We start from the raw sequence: 12,626 nt of genomic DNA, 5'->3' as shown, positions 1-12,626 counted from the left end.
CTCTCAGTGGAGTGATTTTCTTCCTTTTGCCATCACTCTTTTGTAGCTTTATTGCTTTTAGTTTCTGGATTTTAATAACATTCCATCTGCCTGCTTCAGTGTTACCTAGAAGCACAGAGGCACAGTGTTCCCTTAAACTGGTCATAAAGATTAATTATACTGAAGGGTTTGGTTTTAAATATTCCTTTCACATACTCACTGGTAGATGTGCCTGAGATTTTTAAATTGTACACAGATTGTGATTCTCAAGTGCTGCTGCCATGTACTATAAATTTGCAGAGATGTGGAGGCCATATTTGAGAATTAGCAAATACTTTGTTAAAGTGACCAAGCATGCACAAGAGACTTCTGGTTTGCAACTTTGCCATTGGAGTTTCTGTTTAATAGATCATAAAAGGAAACAAATGGCAGAAAAGACAAGTATGCATGTCACAGTTGGAATTATTATGCCTTATCAGTTAGGATCATTCCTAAAGCTGCATGTTATAATGTCTGCAGTAGAATGTAGATCTTTAAGCTGCTGGAAGAGAGAAGCAAGATGTCTTTCACAGTGTCTGAGAACAGTCTCATCCCTTTATGCTGCTGAGATGCCACAACTCTCATGCATAAATTCTTTCCAACAAAATGTTCCAAACATAATTCTGATTTTTTGTTGGTTTTCTTTCTGTTTCTTTTAATTAAATTTTAGTTAAGTTGCCAGGTGATTTAATAAAAATTAAAATGTCACTGGTAGTGGTATGAGAAATGCTTTTGTGTGATCTTGAAATTCTAGAAGACATTATTCTAGAATAGGATGTATTTATCAAGAACTCAGTCTTAGGAGATTGTTTATTTGAAACATCTTATCTAGGAGAAAGATATATGAGGATTAGTTTTTTTACTTCTGGTTATTTTATACATGTGTGCTTGGAGAATTCTGCTATATCACTTCATTAGAAGAATAATGATGTTTCTTTTCAGGTTTACCTCACTTTTCTTCTGGAATTTTTCGTTCCTGGGGAAGGGATACTTTTATTGCACTAAGAGGGCTACTGTTAGTTACTGGCCGCTATCTAGAAGCAAGGTAAGACTGGCCTAGCCTTGGTTCTTGTTGGCTTTGTAGGCACTTAGAAAAAAAGCAATGCTCTCAAAACCTGAGCTGATGCACAAGGTGTTTGAAACAGTTGATGGGCAGTATAAAACTTTAATGGCACTAGACATATTTGGGAGCTCCCTCTAAGTGGGATTAAAAATACTACTCAAATAGACTTTTACCTTCTTAGCACTGATACAAAGCTGATGTTCTGTAGTTTTAACTCCAGCAGTGCTACTGTTTGTCCTTGAACAAAGTGATTGTTTCACTAGTACTTGCATCATTGTTGCTGAGCAATAATTTCAGAATTCTTTACGTAAAAACTTACAGTAGCAAAAGAGAATACTGTTCTAAACAGAAAAGTGTGAATGTAGGTCTGTCTTGATTTTTTTGTAACTGCTAGTATTGGTCTCTTGATACTAGATATCAACTAATTGTGTGTTGTTGCAATCTGGTAGCTATAAATATTTAACCTGACAAATGAGCCATACACAAGCCAGATGAATTTGGTATTTTGGTTAATATTAATTTGAGTGGAGTTTGGCGCATAATAGAAACATAAAAATTAGTTGGTGTAAATCAGCATGTATTTATGCTGCTGTACATTTGGCCAACTGTTAGCTTTCTCATGCAGAGAGATCTGCAGTCAACTAGGATGTTGATTTTGCCTTTTAAAGCTAGTTGGAATCCATGTTTTCTGCAAAGTATGCGCAACGGTTCTCAATGAAACTTCTCATAACCTCAGTTGCTGTCACCTCTCTGTATTTTAATAGGAATTTCCCATCTACTCCTGCCCTCCGTCCCCATTCCACCCCACCCATCAGAATGGATACCAGGGTAATCATATACAAGGTCAATAAAAACCTTCCCAGTGACCTCAGTGGGATTTGGATTTAGGATCTGTATCACTACCTATTAAAAAGCAAATTATCTTTTCCATATGAATAGATGATGTATATTTTGTACAAACTGACTTAAATGTATTCATGTTGAGGAATTTGTTAGGGAATGGGTGTTTTTTTATTGTAAAAGAAGCATGCTAAATTGAGTAATTTGTAGCTTTCAACAGCAAACTTTTGGAATCTGTCTTGAAAATGCTATTTGTCTTCTTGCTATTATTGTAACCCTGTATGCTTTGTACTTGATGCTTGGTCTAACAATGGCCTTGAAGGCAACTTAGTCAAGACTGTGATTTTCTTTTGTTCTAGAAACATCATTTTAGCATTTGCTGGGACTTTAAGACATGGTCTCATTCCTAATCTGCTCGGTGGGGGGACACATGCCAGATACAACTGTCGTGATGCTGTGTGGTGGTGGCTTCAGTGCATCCAGGAGTACTGTAAAATTGTTCCCAATGGATTAGACATTCTCAGGTGTCCTGTTTCTAGGATGTACCCAAGAGATGACTCTTCTCCTCAGCCTGCAGGCACTGTGGTAAAAAATTCTTCTAATTGAACTATTTAACAAAACTATAGTGTTTTAATGAAAGGATGTCAATTTTTCTAGCTACAGGAACCTGTTGCTATCTGTTGTTTATGGTAAAATTTGATTGTAGCACAAGAATTCCACATTTTAGGCACTTCTTGTATCACCTGATTAGACCAAGTGCAAGGAGGAAAAACAATTCCATCAGCTTCTAAATCTTTTTGTTGTTTTTTGTCTTGAAAAAATGTTTATATGAAAAGTTGTATGCAATGTTATTGGCATTGCCAAGAATGCTACTTGAAAATGTTTGATGGTGTGGGAGTTGTTTTGGAATATTATATAAACTAGAGGTTTAAGGAATGCTTTCTGCTCATTTTTCATCTTGCTTTTCACATGTCATCCAAACATGTAATGGATCTAGGATCAGCCACTTTATGAAGTAATACAGGAGGCAATGCAACGACACATGGAAGGCATAAATTTCCGAGAAAGGAATGCTGGTCCTCAGATTGACCAAAAAATGAGAGATGAAGGTAACATACACAGAACACTTGCTGTGCAAAACAGAAGTTGATGAGTATATTTTGTATTTCCTTTTCCTCTTATTTTCTCTTTCTATTGAGCATTTTTAAAATATACATTTATTGTAACTAAAACTGTATTACTTTATATGTATATGTAATATTCTTGAAGTGCCTAAATAATAGCTTATTGTTAGCAACTGGTCATATGTTATGGTGCAAGTTACCTTTAAAATTTCAGTTAAAGTACAGTTGCCTTCAGAAACCTACCTCAGATCTCTTGTTGGAAGGTCTTCATGTTTATTGGGAAGTTGGGTTAGGGGTGTTGGTATTTGGGGTTTTGTTTTCCCTAAAAAAATGAACTTAACACCTGATATTCTTTCTTGCCAGGTTTTAATGTAACTGCAGGCATTGACCATGAAACTGGCTTTGTCTTTGGAGGGAACCGCTTCAATTGTGGCACTTGGATGGATAAAATGGGAGAGAGCGACAAGGCTCGCAACACAGGAATTCCCGCTACTCCGAGGTATGAAAGCCCTTGAGGAGGGCTTTTTTAAATTCTTTTTTTACCTTAAATTCTTCTGCAGAACCTATGAGTTCTATTGACACATCTGAGAGGTTATCTCTCAAATGTTCTAAATGTTTCCACCTACTAAAATCATTAAGGAATTTTTTTCTTTATGCTGATTTGAAGTCAGAAGCTGTGTTCTTGGGCAGGTGACACCCATGGCTTCTGTCACAGTCTTAGCTCCATGCCAAGAGTTGACTTCTGAATTCTGGTAGTAAAATGTAATTTAGGAAATAGTGTATACTTGCTGTACTAGCAGGACTTTGTTATTCAAACTTCCCATCTGAGTTATATATTGATAATTGTGTTGTTTGAATACTTCTATGTTTGAATTCAAAAATATTTACAGCATCTACATTTTAAGAGTTGAGATTAAGCATTTTGACATAGGCTGTTTATTACGTGCTAGCAAAATGCTGCAGGCATCCTTGCTTGAATTTAGTACAGTATCATTTTCAAATAAATTGCCATCCATGGGTAAGAATTAAGGAAAACGTTATCTTGCTTGCCAAGTCAAGCATTTTAATTGGTAACCAAGAGTGGTTGAGGTACTTTCCAAAAGAGGCTGAGTTGGTGATATGAGAGAGAAAATTCTGTCAAGTACACAGTAAAGCTGATTGTGATACAATATGAAATATTTGCATATACTGATTACATGAATATTACCTGAAAAAAGAAGCAAGTCCAAGAAGTGCATTTAGTCCTAATTTTAATCCCGCACTCTTGACAGGAGTAGTCTCTTATGGCAGAACTATTACCTAAGTTACAGAAGTGTGTGTGCTGTTGACTAGCTTTGTATTGAACACAGTTTTAACATCAGAGGACCACATTTGGGGTTGATTCTTTTTTTATGTTCTTAATCACTGGTATAAAATTATCTTCCATTTGTGCTAATTAGCTGGGTATGATAATACCACTTTAAATAAGGCTGTTGGACGCAAAAAGATGATTTGCTACACAGATTACAATCAAGTTCATTCCCTGACTGAGAAATAGAGGAATAGTAGGAAAATAAGAAAAAATAAGAAAAAAGATATTGTCTAAATAAGAGACTTAAGAATTTAATTGTTCCAGTTACTCATTGAACTTTAATAGCCTTCTTAAAGTAAATAATGAGGGGTATTTATCATTATTGTTTTAGAGATGGCTCTGCTGTGGAAATGGTTGGCCTGTGCAAGTCGGCTGTTCGCTGGTTGATGGATTTATCTGGGAAAAACATATTTCCATTTCGTGGAGTCACTGTAAAAAGACATGGTAAAAACAGGCACATCTCATAATTTTATTAATGGGGTATAAAAATAACTAAAACAATGAAATAGTGACCATATAACCTCAGAAGAAGGTTTAGGGGTAAAAGGGCAAAAACTTGAGAAAGTATCTTGTATGATCAAAATAATTTTGTTAGTATAAAAATTTATTAGAAGTTTATATTGTCTTCTCAATATTTCACACAGTTTGTTCTGTGGATTACAAAGGAATTTCAGAGTCTGAATACCTTTTCTCAAAATGGGTGTGAGTGGTAAGGTTATTGTGTATTGTGATGATTGCATCATTCAGTACAAGAATGCAAATTAAAATGATGCAGGACACGTTATTTTAGCTCTCTGTCCCTCCCCAAGTACTCATAACATAGAAAGCCCCTTGCTGGGAATATTTATGTAAATATCATAGCAAGTCCCTTATCTTTTGGAGGGAGTACTTTTCTAATCACAAAGTTACTTCAAGCTTAGCCAGCCCAAGTGAATATGTGCTCTGTGGAGACTCTGATGTTGCATTAGTCTCACTAGAAATTTCAGTGAGCTGTAGCTCCTGTGATCTGTACAATTGGCCTAAATGTAGGGAATCACAAACTGAGAGAGGTGCTCTTGGTCTGCTCCTGTTATATTAAGTGTCAGGAATTCAAGAAGCATACTTCTGCTGTTGTCACTGTGGCTGATTGCAGAAAATTAAAACCATCTATAATATCTTGCAGGAAAAGAAGAGATTATCACATATGATGAGTGGGACAGGAAAATTCAAGGACACTTTGAAAAGCTGTTCTTTGTCTCTGAGAATCCATCAGATCCTAATGAAAAACACCCAGATCTTGTACACAAACGTGGAATTTATAAGGACAGCTATGGAGCTTCGAGTCCATGGTGTGATTACCAACTCAGGCCAAATTTTCCAATAGCAATGGTTGTGGTAAGTGTGGGGGAGTGGGAGGAGAGCTTTGCACTTAAATGCAAGCTTAGTTCAGTTATAAAGACAATTTTAAGGTCTGACTGCATGGCATTCTATCAGGAACATACATTGCTTGGAATAACTTTTTGAAAGCAGCTTTTTTTTCCATGCTTTTAATATTCGTTCATCTTGGACTATATCCTAAAAATATATCAAGACTGGACTTGCCAATTTGCTGTGTTCACTGTATTCAGAATATCTTTCATGGCTAGGTCTGGGAGGCTGCTTTTCCCATCAAATTGGCTAAAAAGGAAGGAGTCTTTATCTTCATTGGATTTGTAAAGAGCTTCAGTAATGATATTTGTCAAGGGTTTATAAAATAAAATCAAAATTGAAAAAATAACTGGATACCTTCTGTGTTCTTGCTTACTCTGACTTTCAGGTTCCAGAAGTTGATTCAGTAATGCAAAAGTCAGGCTTTTTGTTGTCTTCTGCATTTGTATACACAGCCTTATGTATGTATATGCACAGATATTATTCATTAAATCTTTATTATTTTATTAGGCCCCTGAGTTGTTTACACCTGAGAGAGCTTGGAAAGCTCTGCAGATAGCAGAGGAAAAGCTTCTTGGTCCATTAGGCATGAAAACCTTAGACCCAGAGTAAGTACAGTAGAGATAAGGTCAAGTGGTAATTCCTAAAGACAATAAACAGAACAGTAGGAATTATTTGATGTAGGGCAAGGGTGGTGGTGATGGTGTGAAATCTTCATTTATACCAATGAAATAAGGCTGCAGGAAGTACTTCCAGAACAATTATTTTGAAGTCCATGTAATTGATTTCTTTATGTAGGCAGTGGCTGGGTGGTTTTGGATGGCTCACAGTAAGCAAGTCAAATTTGGTATCATACCAAAAATGTTGAATTTGCATCTTGGGACATAGAGTGTTTGATACAGTGTACAGCACTGCAGTTTGAGTAAAAGTAAAAGGGTAGAATTATGACTCTTAAGCCCTTTCAAGATGTTGACCATTTTCCTACAAATTTAAACTTTATTTGCAATTTCACTGTCATGTAAAGTACATAACTTATTGGAGACCTCCCTAACTTAACCATCAATAAATGTAAATGACAAGTGTTTTGGTTAATTTCTGTTCTCATTTTCTGTGTATCATTTTTAATTAAGACTTTGTTTGCATAATACTTTTCTTTTTTTGCAGTGATATGGTGTACTGTGGAGTCTATGATAATGCTCTTGACAATGACAACTACAATGTAGCCAGAGGGTTTAATTATCACCAAGGACCTGTAAGAACTATCTCCTTCAATTTTAGAGAAAGTGTAGTCATTTTTTCAAACCAACTGCTTTGATAATCATCTCTTTCTTTGTTTAGGAATGGCTGTGGCCAATTGGATATTTTCTTCGTGCCAAACTGTATTTCTCTAGGTTGATTGGTCCAGAGATATATGCAAAAACTGTAGTCATGATTAAGAATGTTCTTTCTCGCCACTATGTTCATCTTGAAAGGTAAGGTAACAACAAACACAGATACAAAATATTCAAAATACCAAGCTAGTGGTATCCACCATCCAAATGCATTTAACAGTACAGATCTACTATATAAAGAGCATCTCTTTCCTAGATAGGAAATTGACTGCTATATGTGCAATTGCAGGTCTCAAGTCAGATTTCAGATACAAGTGAGATCTAGTGCCTTTCACAGGTTGCAGAATTCCTAGTACTTACCCATGTGAAGACTGGGTGAAATAAATCAGACACAAAAATTAGCATCTTATTTCATACAAGAAGTCAGTTTCAGAAAAAATGTCAGTGAGTTATTTTTGAAAAAAATCAAAGTATTTAAAAATAAACTTTGTAGAACATAATAGTTGAAGGGCAGATTAAAATTGCAGCAGATAAAATGATGTAAAATATTGTTAGATTTTTTGTGTTCTAAGTGAGAAAATTAAGATTCTGAAGCTGTCATACTAATAACCTTGGTTTTCTAAAGAGACAGAGGAACTTGCATTTTGTGTTTTCCCTCAAACCAAATGCACACACTGTTTTTCCTCTTTTGCTGTCTATTTTAATTAATAAGGATTTGAGACAAACTAAACTAAACAAAACACCTTGCCCTTGATATATCTTCCATATAATCTGTCCTGCAGCACATGAAATATCTATTTATTTGTGCCCAAAAGAGTACTTCAGGATTCATGACGAAAGAGTTTGTCTGACCACACAAGGAAAAAAAAAGGATTTGTGAAGCAATATTTTCCCTTCTGTAGTGTCTTGACCAAGCCTCTTGTTTGGTAGTATCAGAAATAACTTGCAATTTAGTAACACTCTTTGCTTTTTCTGTCTTATTAAAATAGCGTCCTTTTTTTTTTTAATACTCTGTGTTGATACTTTGTTTCTGTACAGAATAATTAATATAGCAACAGGATTTATTTTTGTAAGCGTGCTAGTTTGTTGGAGGGTTTTTTTTTCCTAAGGAGGAAAAGAAGGTTAATGTAATCATGCTGTCTTCCAGCCCTTGTCACTTTTTAGCAGGATAGTCAATTTAAAGTATAGTTTGAATGCCATTGTTATTTCATCTTCCAAATGCAAAACTACCAGAATGAGAAACAGGAGCAGCACACCAGTTGTGTAAGTTCAGCTATTATTAGTAGCAGAGAGTCTGCTTTGAAGAAGAGACACTTCCACTACAATTAACAACTGCAGGTGAAAAAAGTATTAGGTCTCAATTATTAAAGGCTATACTATGCTTGTGGAAGAGCAGACCTTTAGTCAAGCTTTTCAGTTTCCTACTGAGCTTATCTTCCAAAAGACTTTAAAATGAAATGTTCTTTTTTTTTTTTTTTTTTTTCAATCTATAATCTAACAACAGTACTCATTTCTGTTTTCTTTTATCAGATCATCCTGGAAAGGACTTCCAGAACTAACCAATGAGAATGGGCAGTATTGTCCTTTTAGCTGTGAAACTCAGGCCTGGTCAATTGGTGTTATCCTTGAAATCCTTTATGACTTGTAAAAGTTTATTTTGATTGATTTGGTGAAACTTCTGTGGTCTTATTATTGGGCATAGATGAACACTTGGCTTACACTGCAAGGGAAATTAACTGTTTTGCACAATCACTTAAGTTGTGTCCTGACTTTCAGAGATGCTGAATGCCAGCAGCTTCTGTGCCCTATAACTGTGTGGGGCTTAGATGTTTTGAAAATCAGGGCATGACAATAAAATAAAACTGCAGTGCACACTCGATGCAGCAACTTTTAGTAAGGAGCAATTTTAAGAATATGCACAAACTCAATTTTAAGTAGCTTTGGTTTTTTAGCCTTTTCAAAACAAAATCTTAATGTAAGAAAGTAAATTTTCTCCTTCCTGAGCTAAAAATAAGTTGCACAGCTCTTATGTTTTTTTTCTTTGCCTCTTAAAGAGTAAATGGATGTTTTTGCAAATGCATGCTTAAGGAGGAGTAGATTAACCTCTAGCTTTCTAAGTTTGGTATGCTTTTTGCTCTAGCACCATGCATGAATGAAGGCATAATATGTTATCTCTCCATTGAATTGTATAATGGGGATGTTTCTGTATGTGTTCAATTGAACACTCCACTAAACAACCACAGAAATCAAGTGTATGAATACTGTAATAAATCAACTTTTGAAGTTACGTATAAAATTTTGAAAACTTTACGTTGAGAGTTAAGTCAAGCAATAACGAGGTAACATCCAATGTTAATCTGTCTTTAGATTTATTTAAATACCATGAGCCATATAGCAAACCTGTTTTTTCATTTATATCTGGTTTTCACCATGGCTAATTCAAAAGAAGTATGCATACAATGCACAGCCTATATGTTAGGGAAGGCCAAAGTGCTTGACTGCTTATTAAATTAATTTATTGAAGAGATAGGGTCACCTGAGCCCTTCTTTCTTGGGAAAATCCTAGCTCTGTTAATCAGGTAGAAATGCTTAACATAATGGAAAGACATAGTAGCCTACTATCAGAGAGGAGAATATGAGGCTTCTGGGCCTTCTGAAATTGCACCAATAACAATAAGCATACTGTGTGGTGTCCTTTGGGGGCAATCCAGTCAACATGATGCTAAACATGTTTCTTCATATTTGGATACCTGCATGTCCTTATTAAGTTCAGGGTTCACAGACTGAGAGGAGAGCAGTTGGTAATTCTCCAACTTTTCATAAAATTTTTTCATCTTAGTGCAATAAATAGGCGGAGTGAGGTTGACAACACCTCCCACACCACAAGGCAGAAAAGCAAAAGCACTGTTTCTGAATGTTAGACAACATATGCTGAAAAAATAAATACAGGATGTAATTATAATGCACTAAAACACAGATCAAGGTTTTACCATGTCTGTACTTTAAAGTTTCTGTATTCTGTCTAAAGTACCGTGCTCATGCTGTCTTGTTCAGGGAGATGTATTTCAGGTAGATACTGTAAGGGCAAGTTAACCGTTTCAAGAGATGAATTGCAGCAAGTGGCTATACTCATATACTGTTTGTTTGAAAGGTTAATAAGGATTTTAACTCCCTTGCTCAAGTGTTCAGTCCTTAGAAGTTAGGAATGGTTAACGTCTGTATTATACCTGAACTTTTGAGCTGCAGTACATCGGTTGGGAATTTTTTATTTTCTCAACATAATGCATAAGAAATGTCATTTGATCAAAAATGTTACTGAAATGTCAGCTACAGATTATTTTTTTAATGTGCAAGAGGCATAGAAAGTATTTTTCATACTGCACTGAACTTTCCAAAATTCTTGATAATTATATGGAGGTTTCTGTCCTACTGTTTCACTAGCTTTACTGTTTTCCTGGATACTTATTTCTTGTGTGTTATATCAAGGTATATTTTATGGCTCCTGTGGCTTGGAAAGCAGGAACAAAATGGCAGAAAAGAATTTGTTCTTACTTCATGAAAACATTTTAAAATTGGAAGTACAGCTTAAGAGCTATAACTGTTGAAGATTTCCACCAGATGTCAAAATTATATTCATTGGCAATAACACTCTTTAAGTGTTGGGAAAAAAACATGAGTAATTTTTCATCAAAACCTTCCTATTGCTATGTACAGATTGCTTTCCAGTTTTGCAACCTGCACTGCTGATAGAGACTGCATATTTGTCACTGCTAGGGTTTTTTCCTAATTTAATAGTAAAATTTTAAAGATAAATCACCACTGTGTACGCAAAAATACGTATGTTATGAAACTTCTAAACATGCCCATTTATAATGTTGCTTCTGCACTGATTAGTTGAGCATAGTTTTAGTGACAAATATTTTAAATAGGGAAAAAATATGTATTGGTTGACTTTGCTGTTAAGTAGCAAAAAAAGTAAGATTTAAGGTTATTAACTTTCTTGGGGGGGGGTGGTTTATTGGTTTTGGGGTTTTTCTTTTTTTTTTCCTCAAAAAGCTACTCAACACTTTGTCAAGCCAGACAGTTTAAAAATTAAGATGGAAGAAAACAATGTTAACTCTTAACATAAAATGAGCTGATATCCATATAGATCAAGTCATTATCCCCTAAAAATAGCTGACTTATATTGACTGATCCTGAGCTGTATCATTATCATTTATTGTTTACACTCAAGGACTTGCCATAATGCAAGCTTATAATTGGTAAAATAGAATTAAACTAAATAACTCAGTAAGAACTGTGCATCCATTGTGTTCCAGTTGGTGCTTCTTGATCTATGTTATTTTAAAAATTGGTTTTCCTCCCAATTGAAATAATGTAACTGTTACCAATGCTCACACAGTTAATAGCTCTTGATTTATTCAATGATTAACTTGAGAATTCAAGTAAACTAATGTATCATTCTCACACTGCATGTTGTAATGTAAAATGGAAACATGAGCTTTACATGTCTGTCTATCACAGCAACCACTGATTTTAGAAAATGTCATTATTCATTTCTGAAATGCACAAAATAAAATTCTTTAATTCAGAATTAACCTTTTCTTGTGATTTTTTTTTTTTTAAAAAAGGTCAAACTTTGCAGTTGATGTTGCTTGTTCACTTCTTGCAGTTTACCCACAATGGAGAGATTGTTAACTCAAGGTGAATGTTAAAATGTGCTAACAACACTTATTACAAAAATATCAACTTATTAGGAAAAAAGCATAAACCTGAGATTCTTATGTTGGTGTCAGTATCAGCTGCCCCATCTGAGTTGGAGGGGTTTGGTTAGCAGACCTTCTGCTATGAATGTTTATATAATTTCAGTTACAGTATTGCAATTTCACTAAGACAACAGTCTTGATTAACTGATTTACAAATACCCAAGTGACACAGTGATTAACTTTTGGAGTAAAACTCCTGTCACTATGGAGAAGGCATTTTCACTTCTCAGCTCTGCTTTGTAAAATCAAAGTCTCACAGCACAGGTGCCTGGTATACTGAATATGTTTTGCAGTGTCCCTATTTCATTCCATGCTTTATAAAATAGGATTTTTTCTAATTCTCTACTCAAGCATTTTCTTTAGGAATTACTTTATTATTCTATTGTATAAACTTTTAATAAGTCTTCTTTTGAAAAAAGGGTAAAGAAATGTAAAAATGGCAAGTCGCTGAAGTGTTGGGGGGCGTTGGTAAGGTCAGAGCTGCCGCCTCAGCCTTCATGGCAGCTCAGTCGGGGAACAGAGGGATGAAATGTTTCTGGTGGCTGAAAGTTTTCTCTTGAAAGCTACTCTGGAGCTTGCAGATGGCAACTGGGGAAGAGGACACTGGAGCTCTGCCCGCGTTGCTGTGGGAGGTGAGGCAGGGCCCCTCAAGAGCCCGCTGATCTCGCCACCGAGAGAGGCTTCTCCCTGCCGGGCCCGCGGGCACACGGCCCCAGCCCGGCCGGG

General features: G+C 35.6%; 1 protein-coding gene across 2 annotated transcripts in view; it reads left to right on the top strand.

The window, feature by feature from the left end:
* The window catches only part of AGL (amylo-alpha-1, 6-glucosidase, 4-alpha-glucanotransferase), a 34,249-nt gene extending 22,533 nt beyond the window's left edge, over positions 1-11,716 (top strand). For both annotated transcript variants that reach the window (XM_058808617.1, XM_058808619.1), the window contains exons 25-34: positions 961-1,063; positions 2,281-2,506; positions 2,919-3,030; positions 3,409-3,544; positions 4,728-4,840; positions 5,559-5,770; positions 6,314-6,411; positions 6,968-7,055; positions 7,142-7,275; positions 8,665-11,716. In XM_058808617.1, coding sequence (XP_058664600.1) covers positions 961-1,063; positions 2,281-2,506; positions 2,919-3,030; positions 3,409-3,544; positions 4,728-4,840; positions 5,559-5,770; positions 6,314-6,411; positions 6,968-7,055; positions 7,142-7,275; positions 8,665-8,782 — 1,340 coding nt within the window. In that variant the 3' untranslated portion in view covers positions 8,783-11,716. The remainder of the gene's footprint in view (positions 1-960; positions 1,064-2,280; positions 2,507-2,918; positions 3,031-3,408; positions 3,545-4,727; positions 4,841-5,558; positions 5,771-6,313; positions 6,412-6,967; positions 7,056-7,141; positions 7,276-8,664) is intronic.
* The last annotated feature ends 910 nt before the right edge of the window (positions 11,717-12,626 follow it).

The sequence above is a fragment of the Ammospiza caudacuta genome, chromosome 7 (genome assembly GCF_027887145.1).
Source record: "Ammospiza caudacuta isolate bAmmCau1 chromosome 7, bAmmCau1.pri, whole genome shotgun sequence".
Taxonomy (NCBI): domain Eukaryota; kingdom Metazoa; phylum Chordata; class Aves; order Passeriformes; family Passerellidae; genus Ammospiza; species Ammospiza caudacuta.
The sequence above is the reverse complement of the archived record's forward strand: the minus strand, read 5'-3'. Positions and strand labels throughout refer to the sequence as shown.